At 37.5% G+C, this 19849-nt stretch overlaps 1 protein-coding gene across 7 annotated transcripts in view; it reads right to left on the bottom strand.

Annotated features, from left to right (window-relative positions):
- ARMC3 (armadillo repeat containing 3) overlaps window positions 1-17953 on the bottom strand; it is a 62594-nt gene extending 44641 nt beyond the window's left edge. For 5 of the 7 annotated variants that reach the window (XR_014183234.1, XM_082044501.1, XM_082044506.1 and 2 more), the window contains exons 1-5: window positions 17841-17953; window positions 12590-12633; window positions 8485-8533; window positions 3651-3768; window positions 1575-1700 (exon numbers count right to left, since the gene is read on the bottom strand). Coding sequence is in view for 6 of the 7 variants with exons in the window: in XM_082044501.1 (XP_081900627.1) it covers window positions 1575-1700; window positions 3651-3768; window positions 8485-8532 (292 nt within the window). In the remaining variant the exon portion in view is untranslated. Of the gene's footprint in view, window positions 1-1574; window positions 1701-3650; window positions 3769-8484; window positions 8534-10485; window positions 10549-12589; window positions 12634-17657; window positions 17770-17840 lie in introns of those variants that run through there. The other 2 variants (XM_082044502.1, XM_082044503.1) reach the window with 2 other exon arrangements.
- Between the last annotated feature and the right edge of the window lie 1896 nt (window positions 17954-19849).

Here is a 19849-nt window from a genome sequence, read left to right as displayed (position 1 = left end):
GTACCAGACAACATCCTTTCACATTTGATATACAGGAAGTTCCTCAATACTTCAAAATATTTGGATCTAGCAGGTTCTGATTAAATATTGCACAGTTTTAGTTATCAAAGTAATCCTCCAACAGTTAAAATTCTTTGTGGTTAAAGTTATCAAACTAAAAGCAATCCTTCCATTATTTGTCAGGTCTCCACTTTCTAATTTTATGCTAATACAGTACAAACTGCAAATTGAAAACATGAATTAGATATGTCTTACTAAAATAACAGTAAAGACTTTCAGAATGCATTTTTATTGTTGTCAATGGCAAACTAGCAAAACCAGAACCACTGGACAGAATAACCAAAAAACATTCTTTGGGACAGACTCCATGTTATGTTACAGGACTGTGTTGTTACTATCAGTACATTATGGTGTTGAAACATAAAAAAAAAAAAAAAAAAAAAAAAGGTAGGAGTTGAATTTACTTTAAAAGAAAAAATACAGTTAAGATGTGAGTATAAATAGAAGATCTTCAGTCATTCAAATCCACATTTGTGCAGCAGGGTTGGAAGCCAAGGTCTGACAGGAGTAACTACGTGCTGGTGCCGAGTTGGAAGTAAGGTAAAGAGCATAAGGTTCGGTGCAACATGAAAAGCAGGTAGCAGCTGATGAAAAGACTTAAAGAGTGGTTAGGATAACACCATGGAAGGCAATTGGGTAGAACATCTACCAAAATAAGACCTGATTAATTATATTAATTAGATGTAAATTCATAAAGCAATATAAAAATAACAGCCACTGAAAGTCAACCTGACATCGCTTATTCTTTCATCTTCAGGTACGTCTGCCTACCACTCACTGCAGCTTGATTATGTGGTGCTCAGCCACCCAGCATGGATGCAATACATCCATTCTCACCTTATAAAAAGGTAGAAGAAAATCTGCATATACTGTGGTTAAATTATTTAATAATGGTATGGCTACAGCAGATATGCTACCTTGCCGTGAATGCAATGTCTCTGGGAGATACTCAAGACTGCTTGAGTTTCACCAGCTCAGGTACACATAATAAAACATTTACAGCAGCACTGACCCACCAAAGAACATGGGTAAATAAGCATGTCAGTGCCTGATAGTTCAGGGCTTTTTTGCCATTAATGCTTGAGCTAGGTACTTTAACACATTTTCTCTGTTATGACTGTAGTTACACTAATGCCTCAAGTAACAACTGATCTTTAACCATAGCATTTTCTGTAGATGATAAATACTACTGTATCCTTCTCTTGCAACTTTTGCAAAAGAGATGAGTCTGTCATGTCCACACCGGTGGCCATCTTACATAGTCAGGCTTTCCCTGATAGACATAATTCCAGTAATGAACTGTTCCAATTTAGCCCCATCGAAACAAAAATAAGAGTTGGTGGAAAATAAACTTGTTGTGTAATTTTTTTTCAAAATCAGTGGAGTTCACTCTAGCTGAATTTGTTCTTTGATTCTGGGCTGTTAATATAGGATTTTTTTTCCCATGGGACACCTACTGCTTTGATGACCACACACATTCACATTGAAAAATACGAAAAAATGGAGACTCTTACGATTAGAAGCCATGATACCAAATACCATGATGGCATTTCTGCGTACAATTGGATCTTCATGTGAGATGAGTTTATATAGATGTTCCACTGCTCCGAGACCAAGAAGTGTCACTTTGTTTTCATCACCTGGAAAGTAGTTAGGTTAAAAGTTCTATAAAAATGCAACAAGCTCACAGTTCTAATGTAACAAATAGCTACCCATCTTTATTTTGGGCTATAGGATCAAAGAACAAAGGACTGGTCAGGACCATGGGAGATCGTCTAATCTATACACCAAATAAAGGTGCCAAATAATAGTATCAAGGATTAATAGTATCTAGGATTAATTCACATTTGTAAAGCAAAGGATGCTTCTGTCCATTGGACACCCAACTCATTTGTTGGAGCCTGCACAAAGGACAGCTTTCAAATTAGCAAAGTACAAGTGAATGATATCATTAAGAATCTCATCTTATTTTCCTCTTTTCTTACCTACCAATTTTATTTTCCTCAAAATAACAGTTAATTCATCCTGCAGATCTGCATGATCTCTCAACTGAAGCAACTACCAGGATTCAGATCATTAAATCCCACCTGAGGTTTCTACCACCTGAGAATGGACCACTTTGTAGCTGCATAGGTTCTGCCCAGGCAAAGAACAGAAGTATTTTTGTATGATTACAGCCTTCTGTTCCTGCTCACTCAAAAAACACAAAACCCAAGAAACAAAATCGCAAACCTACTCCTATTCTCAGTTCCCACAACAGAGTTATAATTAATTTCCTAATGAACCATGCCTGTCCTTTTCTGGCTACAAGTGACCAGTGTGAGAAGAAACCGGAGAACTATGCTCATTCGCAGGCCAAAACACAATTAAAGTACAAGAATTACTTTTTATTGAGGGATGAGACTTAATTTACTAGTAGCATTCAATAAATAAATAAACTGCACAGTGAAAACAACTCCTTCTCTTGTGCCACACCGCAAAGTTACACTCTCATCTTCTAGCAGATTGCAGGAATATCTCCATTAACAATTTAAAGAATTATACATTTAGTAGAAACAGAAAAATTAAGTATCTGTCCTCTTGCAGTGTGCCATATGTTACTGTGGACAGCAGGGAAGGAGCCAACAAGAGTTTATGGTGTGTGGTAAATAGCTGCCTCCCAACAGTCCAAATTCTCTCTTCACATATTCAAAATCTGGTTGCATGCCCTCAGCCAAGCCTGGCATATTAAGCTGAACCTAAACATCTTTCAGAACCCAGTGATTCCTGGACAACTGTTAAAGCCTTCAGCTCTTCTCTCACAACTTTAGCAGTGTTGAGAATTGCCATCAGTACAACAATCAGCACATAAACCCATACATTTTTAAGAAAGCATAAATTAAATGGAAATTAATATTTAAACTGATTAATTATACCAGGAATGCTACCAATGTATACCAGTTTGAGTGGCTGGCACGGAATGAGTAGAAGGCAACTTAGGAAATTATGTGCTACATAATTTTGAGCCTTCATTATACAGTTGTCTTCTGGGTACCCGGAACATGACACTTAGCTATAGATAACACAGGGACCTTTGGAAGATTTGGAACCTTGGGGACTTGTTAGATTCCCAACACATACAGAAATAAGCTTCATCAAGAAGGCTGAGCAGTGTCTGATAAATCAACTGTCACAGAAGTACTGACATAAGAGCTATATGCAAAAATAACAGAAACAGGCTAAAAAGTAATTTTCATTGAAAACTGAACCTTGAAATAACTACTGGTATAAAAGTTTCAAACTGTAAAATAAACAAGAGAACTCTCTCCCCAATGCAGGTCTGTTGCTCATAATAAAACAGATCTAAGTTATATTTAAACCAAGCTCTATTAAACAAGAATGTAAAATTCTACAACGAAATAATAAAAATTTCCTTCAAGTAAACCACAGGACCTCTTTATAACTCCAAATAAAGGTTTGATAGATATTTCAGAAAAATTCCAAAGCCTGACAGAGACCTTTGACATGTAGTTAAGATGTCAGTGCTACGAAACTAATACGTTGTGAACTACTATCAAAATAAACATAAAGCTCACTGCAAAATGACCCACCTTTTGATGCAAATTTATATAGAGCATCACATGCTTTGGCCAAAACTTCCTCTTCAGGAGAACTAAGCATTAGCACAACCGTTGCTGCTGTTTTGCTTTCAATCAATAAAGGATCAAACTACAAACAAAAAAAGGAAAGAACAGTTTGATTTCTACTGAGTCTTCCCATGTGCTGCAGTGGACTTCCATATCTCACCAAAAAAAAAATCTATTTTGAGATCTACACTGAATTAGAAATATTAACATGAGTTGCTATTTACTTGGAGAAATTATTTTTTTAATAACAATTTGAGACATTGCTGAAAAATAAGAGAGAGTAATTGACTTCCAAATATAATCATGGTATCATCCCTTATGAAGATTTTGGGAAAACTTTAACATCTCCCTGTACATCTCGGAAGTCTTGAAGGCAACAAACTATGTAATTCTGTTACATATGTAAGAACATCGTGTGGCTTTGCCTTTGGAACCGAACATGAGAAGTTTCTTTTGAGCAGCTGTGCACAGAGCCTGTGAACTTAAGTGCTGTATAAGGAAGAGGATTTGGCTGCTCTGTGGCATTAATACGTTGTGGTTGCTTTAAAGAAACAAAAGGACTCTTCCTGTGCCTTCCTCAGCTCAGTTCACTTCGTCACCGTGATCTTGTACTAGCTGAATTTTTTCCACGATACAATCCCTGCTCATCCAGCTAGAAATGATCCAAACTATCCATTTCCATTGCTGAACTCTCTCAGAGGCCTTAAGTTACAACAAACCTTGAATTTAACACAGAAATTTAACTGGTTTATAAGCAACAGTATTTCCAACATTCAGTTTGTACTATTTTAAAAAAGCAAGTTAGAAAGAAAGCTACAATTCAAAACCACCTATATGTCTTCGGTTGTGATTTTTGCATACATTTGAGTTCAGAGCCATCAGCAACTGTAGGCTGTTTGCTTTGTTGTTTTGTTTGGTGTTTTTTTTTGCTTCCATCAACTTAACTTAGTTGAAGGTACTACAAAATATGTTTCTAGTCAGACCAAAGACCATCTAGCCCAGTATCCTGTTTGGTCACAGGGGTGGGCAAGCAGACTATTAAACTTGCTTGTGTTCCCTCCTAGACACCCGCACTCTGTAACTGGGAGAACTGGTGATCTAGAGATGTTATCTCTGTGTTCAAAAAGTCCAGAATAAAATTTCCAGCAGTAAATTTGGTAAATAATTTTTGAAGTCATCTGTATTTTAGTCACTCTTAATATTCTGAGACACAAGTATCATGGTTTAAGAGTCATGCAAATAGTTGTGCCTTTTCTTTGCTTTAAACTTAGCTCCTGATAATTTTATTTGTCCTCCACAGTTCATTCACCATAAGAAACAGTGAAATAAATGACACCCCTTTGCCTTCTCTGTATATTCATAATTTTGTAAGTTTCTATTATATTCGCCTCACAGCCATTTCCTTTGGGGAATGAAAAAACCTCTTTGATCTTTCTTAATACAGAAACCACTATCTATTCTTGTTGTCCTTCTCACTATTTTTCTACAGTTCAACTGTACCTTTTCTGAGATGGAAACACCAGAACTGTTACTGGCATTCAACATGTGCCTGTATAATGCATTTGCTAGTGACATGGTGGTTTGCCTTTTATTTCTGGACTTTGAAATGCTGTATTTATTAATTTCCCTACTTAGAAACTGGCTGCCGTTTTCATGAAAGTATCCCCACTGTTTCTGATAGACTGGATGACACAGGTCGCAGAGTAAAACCTCATGACATCCCACTGGCAACCTCTCTCTGTTATGAAATCTGAACAGTGATTTGCTTTCTCACCTTTGCTTTCTATTTTATAACCAGACAGTATTGCATTATTGCCAGGGTAGAAATCTCTTTTTACCTGCTAGTGTTTATGTGAGTGAAGAGGCTCATATAAAAACTTTTTTAAAAGCTAAATAACTGTATCAACCTGATCACAATTATCCACTTGCTCACTGACTCCTCTAAAGAATTCAAATAGATTTCCAAGATCAAACTTTCCTCTACACAAGCAGTATTGATCCTCCCCCATCACTCTAACATTTATCCTTTCCTGCACCAGCCCCCCGCCCCCCTTATGTAACTATTTTAACGCACTAACACGGCATGGAAGACAAACTTTCTGTAATTACTGATGTATTTCTTTTTGAAAATGACATTTTCTGTCATCCATTCCTCTAGTACAAAGGGTACACATTAAATACCTTAAGTAACTGTACCACAATTTCAGATTTTAGTTATTTTTCAGTTAGAACTAGACCTGGGCAAATATTATATATTCATATTTGGGCAATTTCTTCACATTCGTTTTAGTGATTTGCTACATGCTTTTGTCTTTTGGCACAAAAATAAGTGATTTTCCTGTTCTTTTATGACTTTAATAACTTAATTGTGTCCCTCTAAGAAGCTTCTTGCTTCTAGTCAATTTGTAAAAGCTTTATTGCTGTTTTTTGTATCCTTGCTAGTTCACTCCCAAAACATTTTGGTGCATTGTGACATTGTGCTTTTACTTCTCATTTGGAAGTGCAAGCGGCTTTTTGTTTTCCCATTTAGATGTAAATCCCACCTTTTGAAGGATGTATTTATCAGCCATTATTCTATTGTTAAATCATGCTGTCATTTTTTTAAAAATCCTTTAAATTCAAATTAAGTTAAATATTTTTCCTGGAGAAGCCCAATTCTCAGAACAGATAACAGTAATAGACAAATTCTGAAAGGCAGGGAAAACAGAGTCCTTGGGAATACTTTCTGAAACGTATAGGCAATGGCTAGGCTAAGAGATGTGTTTTCCACCTGTTTCTAAAGATCTATAAAAAATAGCGATCATCTGCAATACCATATATTCTCGGAGCATTCCACATGCACAAAGGCTCTCTATTATAAGCCTGTCCATATTATCTCAAGGCATCTTTTCTTGGACTTGACATTTTCATAAGCAGATTATCAATCAGAAGATAATAGTTAATATATCTTTCATTTTGTCTGCATCTCATTTCCTGCCATCTGAAATATCCAGGTGAAATTTAAAGTTTTGAGATTTGATTTTACATGATGACTATTAACAAATTTCTCATAGCTAGAAGACTCTCTTGGTTGACAGTTACAGCTAAACAATGATCTATTTTCATGTTTAATACTGTTTTGTTATACAGCATTCAGGTTTTTTTTTTTTCTCCTGATAGGACTGCTAGAAGAGATACGCTCGTCTGAAGTACAATAAGGGGAAAAACTAAACCAAAACCTGCATATGCCATCTGGACTTCACTCTTTGCAATTTTTTCCTTTTTAGTAGTTTTACTGACATTTTCTGTAATTTTAATGTTTTCATTTGTTTAATATCTTTTCTAACATTATTCATCATTCATTGTAGTAGTTAAGAGGCTGTACCGTGTTCTTCTCCTGAAACTCTAATGTGTCTTTCAGATATAGCAATTGTGGTGCTGCTTGTACTGACTTTCTAGATATTTACTGAAAAAGTCAACTTTTATTACTTTGGAGGGGATTAGCTCACCTGTATGCCTTAAATCTACTGTAATGCCCTTCACTTTTTTTTTTAGATTGCAAAGATACTTAGTTTTAACTCTTTAGGCCTGTTTTAATTAGTCATATTCACATGCACCTTCTTTGTGTCTCCTCCTGATTTTCTACATTATTCATACAGAATTGGCTTTAGATCAATTTATTCTCTCATGTTGAAGTTTTATGTCAAGTCTCCATCCAGAAGGCTTTATTATAGATTGAAGTTTACGAATTACATTTGTAATATTCATCTTCCCACAGAACAGTTGGGCAAAACCTGATATCAATTGCTATGCCTCAGTGACATTATTTATGTCACTGAGGCATAGCAAAATTATTTATGTTTATTTAATATTGAAAGTGTGATGTAGTTTTTTCTGACCAACTTTACTACAACCTTTGAAAAAGCTCTTACAGTACCATCACTCTTCACAGACAAACCCACTGGTTTTTTTTAAACAATGTACTGAACTTCACAGTGAGCCTCATGCTCCTTTTCATCACCTTAGTTATTATCTGGCACAGAATTTATATTATACTCTTTTCAATGTTTCTGTCTCATTTCCCTTACTTCTTTCTGAATAAACCAATTAAACTTTAAAAATACATATATTTTGGACTATTGTCTTTTTGGGGGTCTCTTTGTCCCTTGTGAATTTAGAGAAACTCTTGAAAAGTGGTGCTAGTGTCAGACCCTTAAACTCCACCTTTTGAAAAAAAGTCATATACCACCATTATTCCATGTTTGGCTTCAGCTCCTGTACTTCTCACTGCAGCACTTCCAATGATACCAGAAAAACCTGAACTGTTGCTAAAGACTGTGGGTCTTTGCAAAAGATCCAGAATATGTAGTACTGTCATTCAAAAGATCTGCAAAATTTTGTAATCAGTAAAAAACTCCGAGGATCCATCTAAGCTCTTAACCCTTTCATCCTTAAAAAAAGCGAATGTCTCCACAGTGGAAAAGACAGACAGATTTCCACTTGCTCTTCTCCTTTCTCCTTTGATTTTTACAAATGGAAAGCTAATGCTGTTCTTTAAATAAAAAGAAGCCTGGATTGTTTCATACATTACCATTTGCAAAGCCTGCCAAAGACAACAATCTCAACGAAGAACTACACATGCCCAGTCAGTCTGGTTTGTATGCTGTCCAAGAAAAGCAGAAAACAGAATCATCTTTAAAAGACATTTTTAGAATAATGTGGGTAAGTTAAGAGAGTAAGGAACTATGAAAGGATGGTAGAGCTGGGCCTGTAATTGTGTAATGTTTATTTTATAGCACATAGCAGTTTATAAACTTACCACATCCTTGGGTGGAGGCTCTACTTCCTTCTTCACTTTTTTACCCATTCTAAAAACAAAAACAAAAATAAAAGCAGACAAACAAACTCCCTTCTGTGTTTTAGCAATCAGTCTACCAGTGACTTAGGAAAGCTTTTAAGACAGACTTTCTCATTCATTTGACCCACCTAATCAATTTGAAGATTTCTTTGACATAGTAACTCTATGCAGAATGTTGTCCCTTATAAAGATAATAAACTTCCTAACACTGAAACAAATTTGGTAAAATATATCTGTCAACAAAATACATAACTAAAAAGAAAGATCTGAGACATTACAGGCTCAAGTTGTAATATGGTGCAAATATATATGGCATGCTTTTCTGTAAGCTTGTTTTATCTGCATCTATACATCATACATAAATCACACATGAACTTGAAGGTCCCAGTAGGGTATTTCCCCATGTTTGTCTATACATTCTATGTTGGCAAACATTCTATACAACTGTAGAATGTACAAATAAGTTCTACCTTAAAAATGTGGCTCAAATTCAATTAGAATTCTCTGTTCATATTTCACAGAAGACAAATTCAGGTCTGCAGTTATTAAGAAACAGGTCTGCACAGTACAAATTTCACTGATATAAATAAAGTTACATCTATTTACACTAAGTTTGGCTTGTCTTTTGCTTTTTTCCTTTTAGCACATGTGCATGTGAACCAGGAAGCTGCATCTCACAGCAGCTTCTAAAGCAAGTGGATGTAAGACCTAATTTCATATGCCTCGCAAAACTTCAGCAGAACCTTCCAGTTAAGCTACATGCAGAAGTAAAGTGCCACATGACCCACTAGCACTAGCTATGCATAGAACATAACTCAAGTTCTGCCCAACTTAGGTTTGTTTTAACACTGTGTGAAAGTGAACTGTTAGTGCCCCTTAGTAACTTCTTGGATAGTTCTTGAAGGGAAACCACATATTTACCCTCAAACAGGACTATCCTGACAGTCTCCCTGTGGTGTAAGAGATTATTTTCTAGTGCAATATGAGCTGAAGCCTGGTTGGTTACAAAAGTCAAGGCTATTGTTTGTTGTGTTCAACAAAAATGTGGAGCTCTTCTGGAAGCCCCTGATTTTTTCCAGGTATTGTTCCTCTGCTGGTATCTCAAATAAATTGTAACAGGGAATTAGTGAAACAAGAACATCCTAAAGATGGATTTGAAATATAAAACTTCATAGGCAGATCACTAATCATAGTTTTGAGAGGATGACCCATACCATCAAAGATTCTTCAGCCCTAACCTGCTTTACCCTTGTGCATATATACATACACACATACAAACACATATATACACACACTGGAATTCAGTGTTTCAAAAATTGCAGCTCTGGCTAAAGGGCAAATACAGGCTGGGCAGAGAATGGATTGAGAGTAGCAATGAGGACTTGAGGGTGTTGGTTGATGAGAAGCTCAACATGACTGCACAATGTGTGCTTGCAGCCCAGAAAGCCAACCGTATCCCGGGCTGCATCAAAAGAAAGAGAACCAGCAGATTGAGGGAGGTGATTCTGCCCCTCTGCTCTTGTGAGACCCCACCTGCAAAACTGTGTCCAGCTCTGGGCCCCATAGTATAAGAGGGACATGGACTTGTTGGAGTGAATCAAGGAATAATGGCTTTAAACTGAAAGAGGGTAGATTTAGATTAGATATAAGGAAGAAATTCTTCACCATGAGGGTGGGGAGCCCTGGAACAGGCTGCCCAGAGAAGCTGTGGATGCCCCATCCCTGAGAGTGTTCAAGGCCAGGCTGGATGGGGCTTTGAGCAACCTGGTCCAGTGGAAGATGTCCCTGTCCATGGCAGGGGGGTTGGGATCTCTACAGTCTCTTCCAACCCAAATCATTCTATGAAGTTAACGTGTATAAAAAATAAGCATAAGGACAAATTACTGAGAATATATTCAACAAAACTGATGGACATGCTTTCTGATTTTTGCAGTCACTGTAGAAAATAAGCATCATGCTCACCTACAAGAATCAGCCTTACAAGGACATTCAGGAAATCTGGATTATTTAAATTGTGTTGAATCCTGGTAGGGAGATACGGGCACTTATTTAGAATTATTCAGTTCAGTTTGATTCATTTCAGATACAAATTAAGCTAAAGTCATAAAAAGCCATTTTAATTCTGAATGAGTTTAATTAGGTTTCACCCAAACAATTTTAAAAGTTAATAGATGTAAAAGTATCTATAATGTTGTACAACTAATGTTCACAGGTTCAAATAGTTATACATATTTCAAGACCGTACTAAAGCCTTTAACTGTCTATATTTCTTCACACTGTATAAATACATCCAACTTCCGCGAATATTTTCAAGAAACTAATAGGATTTTCTACATGTTCAGAAAGATTTGGTTCCTTGGTAATACTAAAAAAGCCGTATGAGGACAAAGAGGACAATTACTTTATTGTGGATTATGTCCCTCAGTCTGTTTCTTTGATGCAGTTACTATTCTGGATTTCAATGCAATCTGCCATCAAATGTTGTTAGCTTTGTTCCCATAAAGCTCTCTGTATTCAGCGGTCATTCTCTGACTTGAGGCAACGAGGCACGTGGAATTCTTTGGCTTACTGATAATTAAAAATGTGTCTTCTGCATTGAATTTTAATTATCACAGACAATCAATGTGTACAGGTATTGAAAGGCTACTGACCCATAAAAGAACTTCTTATTCAAATCTCTTTCTTTCCATGATAACTGCATGTTATCTTTTCCTCAGTAGATTTACAGTACACATATCTTTGATTCTCAAATTACTATTCAATATATGTAGAATTCAGAAAAAAATAGTAGCAGGATTTAGATTTTTAAATGTGATTAAATGTTGGGTCTACGTTAACTGAAAAATTAATTTTAAAATCTAAAACTCTATTCACTAGTAATTAAGTGTAATTAATGAGATTAATTAATTAATTTCTGGAGAAATTGACTGCTCATGGCCTGGACAGGTTGGCAGCTGGTCACGAGTGGTGATCCCCAGGGCTCAGTATTGAGGCCAGTTCTGTTTAATATTTTTATCAATGATCTGGACAAGGAGATCAAGTGCACCCTCAGTAAATCTGCAGATGACACCAAGTTGGGTGGGAGTGTTGATCTGCTGGAGGGTAGGAAGGCTCTACAGAGGGATCTGGACCGGCTGGATCGATGAACTGAGGCCAATTGTATGAGGTTCAACAAGGCCAAGTGCTGGGTCCTGCACTTTGGTCACAACAACCCCAGGCAGCGCTACAGGCTTGGGGAAGAGTGGTTGGAAAGCTGCCTGGAGGAAAAGGACCTGGGCATTGAGGTGCTGAAGAAAGTTCAGAGAAGGGCAACGAAGCTGGTGAGGTGTCTGGAGTACAAGTCTGATGAGGAGCAGCTGAGGGAACTGGGGCTGTTTATCCTGGAGAAAACAAGGCTGAGGGGAGACCTTATCGCTGTCTACAGCTACCTGAAAGGAGGTTGTAGCATGAAGGCTGTTGGTCTCTTCTCCCAAGTAGCAAATGACAGAACGAGAGGAAATGGCCTCAAGTTGCACCAGAGAAGGTTCAGATCGGGTATTAGGAAAGATTTATTCACAGAAAGGTTTGTGGCCACTATCCCTGTACTTCACTTTATTCTCTAGAAACCTCTCTGCTCAGTGTGAATAGTTTCTTAGATTGCAAATCTGAGATATCCACTTACCTCTAGTCACTATACTTTTTTTTTTTTTTTTAAATTATGAGATGATGGATGGAAAGTGAGCTTTACCAAAAAAAAAAAAAAAGGGTCTATAAATCAGACTTTGAAATATGAGGAAAGTCTTCTGGTGTTTTTCTGTTCAAAATTCTGAAATCTTATAAACACTTCCTTTACAATATAGAGTGTGTATGTATGAGTCCAGTTGCATACGCTTGAAGTCCACAATATTTTGTGTATTTAAGTCAGGCAATGCATTTAGAAAACATTACTTGTTCCACTTGCATCTTCTGTTTCTAAAACCTTAAATAATGGACACAACAACCTAAGATCCTGCACATACTGAATGTTCGTGAGACATGGGACTAAGAACTCAAACAAATCAAAGACACAGCCAGCTGTGGAACTTACCTCTTAGTCAATGAATCAAAGGTCTCTTCTGAGAGCAATTACTCCTATGGAAAAGCAGTGCAAAGAGAAGGATTTCAGAATAGCTTCTAACCAGTTATTTATTACATGATCCACTTTGCGAATTAATTGTTCCATGCTTTAAGACAGTCTGAAGTCGTGTTACTACAACCTGGCCATGATTTTCAGATTCTTCCCAAAAATGATGCACAAGTGAGATTCTTTTTGTCTTCCAAGTGATAATCACGTAATCTCAATTTAGTCCAGCTAGTTTAAGTGAAGTCTTGCTGTTTCTTCTTGTCTTACAGAATATTTTTTTTCTGCAATAACAGTGAAAATTGCCTATAAATTGGTCATCTTCATTGATTATTTCAACTAATTTCTGTATGGACACTCTAGTTCTGTTGCCTTCCCATGCAATCAAAAGGAACACACTAAAAGTATAAACATAGCATTAGCAGACAATCTCACTCCTTTCTTGAGTCCATAAACTAGTACATTCTTTGTATGCCAGCTTAAATATCATCATCATTCTCAGGTAGCTTTGCCATAATTAAGAGAACCATGTGGAATAATCTTGAAACTCCTTTCTTTCTCCTAAATTCTTCTTTCGGCTTTCTTCTGTACTTCTCCTTAAATATAGGTCAACAGACTCCCCCTGTCCAATGTTGTAATGATAGTGCAAGCATCATTACAAAAAACGGCTTCATAGAAGAAGAGAGTTAAAAAGAGATACCAAGTACCTCTTAATACTCAGTTCCTAGAGATATATGTTTTATGAAAATAATACATTGTATGAGAGACCAATTAAATCAAGACCTTTGAATCTGCCCACTATTTTATCCATGCCCATGTGTATATTAGGCAAAAAATGATCAGGATTAAGTAAAGAATTAGATACTGTGTTACAGACGTTAACTAACCAAACTTAACTAGAATCTGTTCCTAGATACAAGATAGTATTTTATATTTTGATTCAGTTGGACAAAGTTCCTCCCATCGAAGGAAAAAAAAAAGACTATACTCTGATCATTCTGAGAGTTCATTCAAAGATTCAATTCTTTCAAATGATCTATTCATTTTTAAATTATATACACACAAACAAAAAGAGTAATTTAAAAAAATACTGAGATGCAGAGTAGAGTACTCTGCAGACAAACCCTTAAAACCAAAATGAGTTTGTAGTCAGAGGCCAGGGTGAGGAAACAACTATGACAGAGAAAAGGCGGGGATTTCAGGCGAGCTACAAATATTATAAATATTTAAAATTTCAGAACTTTTAAGATACATCAATACTTTTAATTTGAATTCTGATGTCACATTAACATTCAGCTGAGTGCTACTTTCAAAAGCCCAAAGGTAAATGCTTAGATTTTTAACAAAAGCCAAGATTCTCGGGTATTTGATTCTACAACCTGATGCTATGAAAACATGTAAGATTTGCAATAAAATTTTGACTCATGTACAGCCTCTGAGTGATAGCAGTGCCTTTTTTCATACTGCCCAAGGACCATACTTTACTGTTTTCTGGAGCTGAAAAGATTGGTACACCTAGTAAGAAGTGTACTAAGTCAGGAGCATTTCAGTTGTGTTAAGGTCCTAAGCTGTTGAGAGAGAATGTATTTTCCAATTTGTACAGTGTAAAAGATGAGGTATGAATGTCAATAAAAAAAGAAGTAATGGGAATTAAAGATCACGATAGCATTCTTTCCGAACCACAGAATAACTAAGAGGCCTCAACACAAAAAACTTCCTTCAATGAGTAAGAAGTCTTCCACAGCAGATCAGTGTCCTGCCTCCAAAGCAGTAAGAGCCAAATGCTTCTGATAATGCATGAAACCTATCCCAAAAGTCAGATTTCCTCCATCTGTTACAGATTTTTTATTTCCCTAAAGTATGAAGGTTTAGATCTCCTGAAGTTTTAATGTTCTTGCTAACAATACTAGCTAGTTTTACTGTCCACAAAAATGCTTAATCCTTTTACTCTTCATTCTTAGCCTGACATGCTATAGCACAGATCCAATTGTCAAGTGTATTCTGTAAGGAACTATTTCTTAGATTTAAAAAGTATGCAAACAGTTTAAATGTGTTATTAAACTCAACACAACATCCCCTTGTTCTTGTACCACAACTTAAGTTAAAAGATGCCCTGACTTGATCTTTTCTACTTTACTTTAAAATTCCCTGTACATTGTGATTTATAACCTTTCTAAGCTGCCTTAATTATTTTTTTCCATACAACATTTCCAGACATATATGTTTCTTGTTTCCGAGTCCCTCTGTGACTATTAAATCTTTCTCAGGTATGATGAACCTAACATGAAATACCATAATCAATTCTACAACACTACTGATTTATTCCAGTGACATTATAACTTACTGGGTATTAATTTTTATTAAATTTCCTCAATGGAGATTTCACTAAGCATTCCACATATGGTAAACAGGTAATTTTCCAAGTTGATCACAATTAATTTAGGTTCACTGCTCAAGCGTATATTGTTCCAAATACTCCTGACAGTGTAAATGACATTGTTCTCATCAACAATGAATTTTATCTGTCACAGTGCCACCAGTTTCTAGCAGTTTTCTTTAGTCTTAAGATAAATTATTTTGTCTCACCAGAAAATTTTGATTTCTCTATGTTATTGCTCATTTCCAAATTATAATAACATCAGACCTATACTTATATTAACATCAGACCTAGAATCTACCCTTGGAGAATCCAAGCTGTGACAACCTGAATGAAGGAGATTTTTAGAAATTCTGTGTGTGATTTTAAATGTCTCACTGAGATGCACAGTGAAATCCCTCATCCCATGAGAGAGAGACTAAAGTAAAATTGACTTAATCTAAAACAAATGAGAGAGAGCAGTTATGAAACTACGGTCTGAGCAATAATAGCAGGACACTTTTCATACAGAAGTCAAATATGGTCTGCCTTAGGAAGAAAAACATTTTGAAGACGAGTAAAAAGTTAAAGACACTCCTAAGATTTTGGCCAGCTGTGCCAATCTACATGTTTTGAAATGAATGTCTCCTCCTGCGAGTGTCACAGGGACATCGGGTAAAACGGACACTTGGAATCATCAGATTTATTCCCCTCCCCCATCACAGCCATGGCATCACGTTAATCCCATCAGATACCTTCCATGTTGTATCTTAAAAAACATTAGGTATTCTGTTCCCGCTTCTCTTATTAAAAAGCCAACCACTAATCGGACAGCCAGGGACCTTTGAAAATTTTTAGTCTACATTTACTGATGACCAGTTTTCTTTATTCATGTCATGTTCAAACATTGTGGATTACTTTCTTAATATTATTTGTACCAAATATTTATATTATACAATATATACATTATATTCCACACATACTATGTAGTATATATATACACTATATAGAATTAGAATGTATTTGAAGATAACAAACATATCCCCACTGTTTTCATTTGTTAGGTTAAAGGACTCTTCTAATTTCCTCCAAAAAATGCTTCTTCATTCCCCACATCATCCTTATAAGCCTTTTTAAAGACAACCTCTTAAAAACATGGATGACATCAGCCGAACATGGCATCCCAGATGAAGCCTTTCCTGTCTTGTACAAAATTGTACTCACATTTCCTTGTCGACATCGGAAATACCTCAGCTGTGTTACTATCACGTTCGCGACTTTTATGGTTATGTCAAACTGCAAGAGTAGCCCTACCATCTAATTTTAACTGCTCATTTACAAGGCTTTCATACGTTAACAGTAAAACAAACAAACAAAAACCAACCAACCAAACACACACACCCCTCAACTTTTGTTACAATTTACGACAAAAATATAGGCAGCAGGTTGTTTGAAAACAAAAGCAGGAACTAGAGGATATACGAACCCATCTTGGCATTAATCATATGAGCAGAACATTAGACAATCAGAAATCAGCAGTGATAAAAATCACAAAAAATAAAGGAAATATAATAGTAAAAAAAGAAGTGTTGCTTCCAGCAATAAAGGTGAGAAAGTGAGCTTGCTCACAACAGAAAGCAGATGTATTTATCTTGCATAGTTTAAGATAATACAATATCAGACTACCATATATAGAAAATCTCTGGTTAGCAATAAGATTATAAAAGAGTTCTGCTCTACAGATGATGCTCCTCTGCCAGCAAATCTGTACTTGGTTTTGAAATTCTTGTCTGCAGACACCCCAAAGCCTTTAAAACATCATTAAAGTGGGGGTGAGGTTTCCTCCCCAATAGCCTAATCACCTGCTAGTGTTCATCAGGATAACGCTTGTGTATTTAAAATTTTATTCTTTTTTTTTTTTTTTCTCCCCCTCTCATCTATTATCTATACATACCTCATACCTCCATGTTACTGTCACACATAAACTCTATCTATCTGTAGTGCACTGTTCTTTCTTTGTTCATATTGCCTACCCAAATTTTTAAATAACATGCCTTTTCTCTACCATGTAAGTGTCCTTAGGGCAGGTCCACTGCAGTTTCTTGGTTTCCAGTTCACATCTAAGAATACTGGTCATAGTTTTCTTCTGCCGAACTAGCCCACCCATGTCTCTCCCCACCTTTGCTGACAGCAATGCCAAAGCTCCCAGTTTCTAGTAGGAAACAGTGTCAGGAGCACCTAAGTGCAGGATTTTAAATGTTATTTATGTTCACTCTGATATACCTCAGGTGTTATTAAATCTTACAATTTTATTATAAAACTTGCAATTGTCACTGCTTTTCTTAAAGGTGTAGATGCCGTTATCAAGCAGACAGTAAATTGTTGTTGTTGGTGAAAACTTCAACGTATGCCTTTAAAGATAATAATTATAATGAAGAATAATGACTGTTTCTTAACTTTGACTCTCGAAAGTCTGCAGTACCTCGGTTCACGGGTAAAGCACGAAGGGGGCAAACCCCCGGGGCGAGGTTCGAACCAGGGTCCCCACGCCCGCGGGCAGCGGCTCTACCGGCCGCCTCCCGCCCGACGCCGCCCGACGCCGCCGCCCCCTCGCCTTCGTGGCCTTAGGGCTGTAACCGGTGCCTCGCCAGCTACAGAAACTGGATCATTTCTGCTTACTTGGCGCTGGCAGCGCCCAGGCCCTCCGATCTCGCTGTAGCTGCGCCCTTCACCCGCCTCCCCTCAGCCGCGGCGCTGGCTCTCCGCCACGGGCTCCTTGACCCAGCGCCCCTTTCCCCTCGCCTGTTCCGGGCTTGCCGCCGGCCGCCATGGAGAGCCGGGTCGGGAGGGGCCCCCACTCACCCGCCGCGGCCGGGCAGGACGGGACGGGACGGGACGGGACGCGGCCGGGCCAGGACTCACCGTCCGGCGGCCACCACGCAGCCGTGGCCCGGCCGCTGTGTCGCCGGTTGCTAGGAGACGCCTGCGGCGCGTGCGCCGGCCGCCGCGCGGGGCAGCGGGCGGGAAGGTGGGGCCGGGCCCGCCTGAGGGAGCGGGGCCAGACGGGGCCCACCGGCCACTCTGCCCTCCCGCCCTCCTGCCCTCCCGCCTCTGCCCCAGGCGTCCCGGGGTGTTCTTTAAGATGAATTTGCAGGGTCCTTGCGGAGTGATTTCACCAGGACACGTGCATTAATCCATTTCTTCACAATTCATCCCAGCTCCAAAGCGCTGCTGTAATGCGTCTTTGGAGGAAGCATTAAGTCTTTAATATTGATGGCCTGGGGTAGTGATGAAAAGCTAAATCAGTTATTTCTCAGAACTAAAGGAAAAGGCTACTTTCTCACCCAAAGAACACTATTTCTGAAAATTAATAAATGTGTACAGTCTGCCTAAAAATTAAAAGTTTCAGGGAAATGCCTGTCAGAGCATCACCTGTTGTGGCCCCGCTGGCGAGACATGAGCACAGAGCTTTGTCAGAGGGCCAAGAGTCGTCTCCTTTCTATTATCAGCTGTAGGTTCATGATGGAGAAAGCCGTGCTGTACGGATAATTGTGCTATTCTCAGAATAACAATTCCTTGTAGTATTTTCTTTTGCCAGCCAGGGCTATTTTGGAAGAAATACTAAGCCAAATTCTGAAATGAAATAACATTTTCTATTTTGAAATACAGACTGATTGCTATCCATAACTGCAGCAGCAACAGGAAAGAGGCAAATATAATAATTTTGGGGCCTTGAAGTCAAGTAACAAAAGGCAGAGAATTGCAGCTGCTATCAACTCTCTCCTGTGATTCCTTTTTATCACAAAGCTCATTGCTTTCTCCATAGGTTTCTTATAAAGTTGTACTGCAAGTATAAATTTAGTTCTATTTTTTCATGCCATATCAATCTGTTGAGGTCATAGCACAAACAGGTCCTGACCTTGTTGGTTTATACTAACATAAATGTGACTTCCAGCATAACAGAAGAGTTGGTGGGTCATTTTTAGGTGTAAACAAGCCACGTGTGTGAAGGTGTCTCATTCTACTTTTAACATCACCACTCCCCTACAAAATTTACAAAGATGTATAATTACCTTCACTGGAAAACTGAATGTGAGCACATCCCTTCTGTGTTCCTAAGTCCAGTGTTATTTTTTATTCAGTTGTGTGCCCGGGAATTAAAGACCATGAGGACAATGTGGGCACCTACCTACTCCATGGTCTAAACAAGTGTGGTCTTACCATTCTATGGAAATGCAGAGGTTATCCTTTCTGCCTCTACTTTTATCTGTATTTGCCCTGGGTAGAGGCAATCAAGTGCTGTGAGACAGCCATGTAATTGCAGTATTTTTATTATGTTTTGGCACAATCATGCAAATATATAACATATATTTTAAAATCTAATTTTGTGAAAATATTTTAGGGTGTCATTAAGTACCAACATACTAATAAGGAAGGAAAGGAAGAGAACTAATGAGCAGAACAGTTACAAAATATCATGAGAAGTCACAACTGACGAATAGTTATAAATGACAGAAACATTTGATTGAAAAAATACACAAACAACAATCATACAAGTTGCATTAAATATAGATTATGAAAGTGAGGAGCTTTCTAGAGACTAAATACCTAATAATGTGAATAAGGACTTTATTAACCACACGTTTTAATGAAATTTCATTACTTATCTTTTGATAAAGTCAGTATAGAAATTGTGTGCTTTCCTATGAAGGAACGGGGCCAAATATCCTATCAATTTTATTTAATTAAGGCTTCTGCAAAAATGAATCAAGTGTGGGTTAAAAATATATTTGAAAGAATATTGTGGAACAACGCTTTAAATATTTAATTTCAAAAGGGATTTAAATGCATCGTCTGCTACTAAATCAAAG

Source organism: Streptopelia decaocto, assembly GCF_964273445.1.
Source record: "Streptopelia decaocto genome assembly, chromosome: 2".
NCBI lineage: Eukaryota > Metazoa > Chordata > Aves > Columbiformes > Columbidae > Streptopelia > Streptopelia decaocto.
This window is presented reverse-complemented; position numbering and strand designations above follow the sequence as displayed.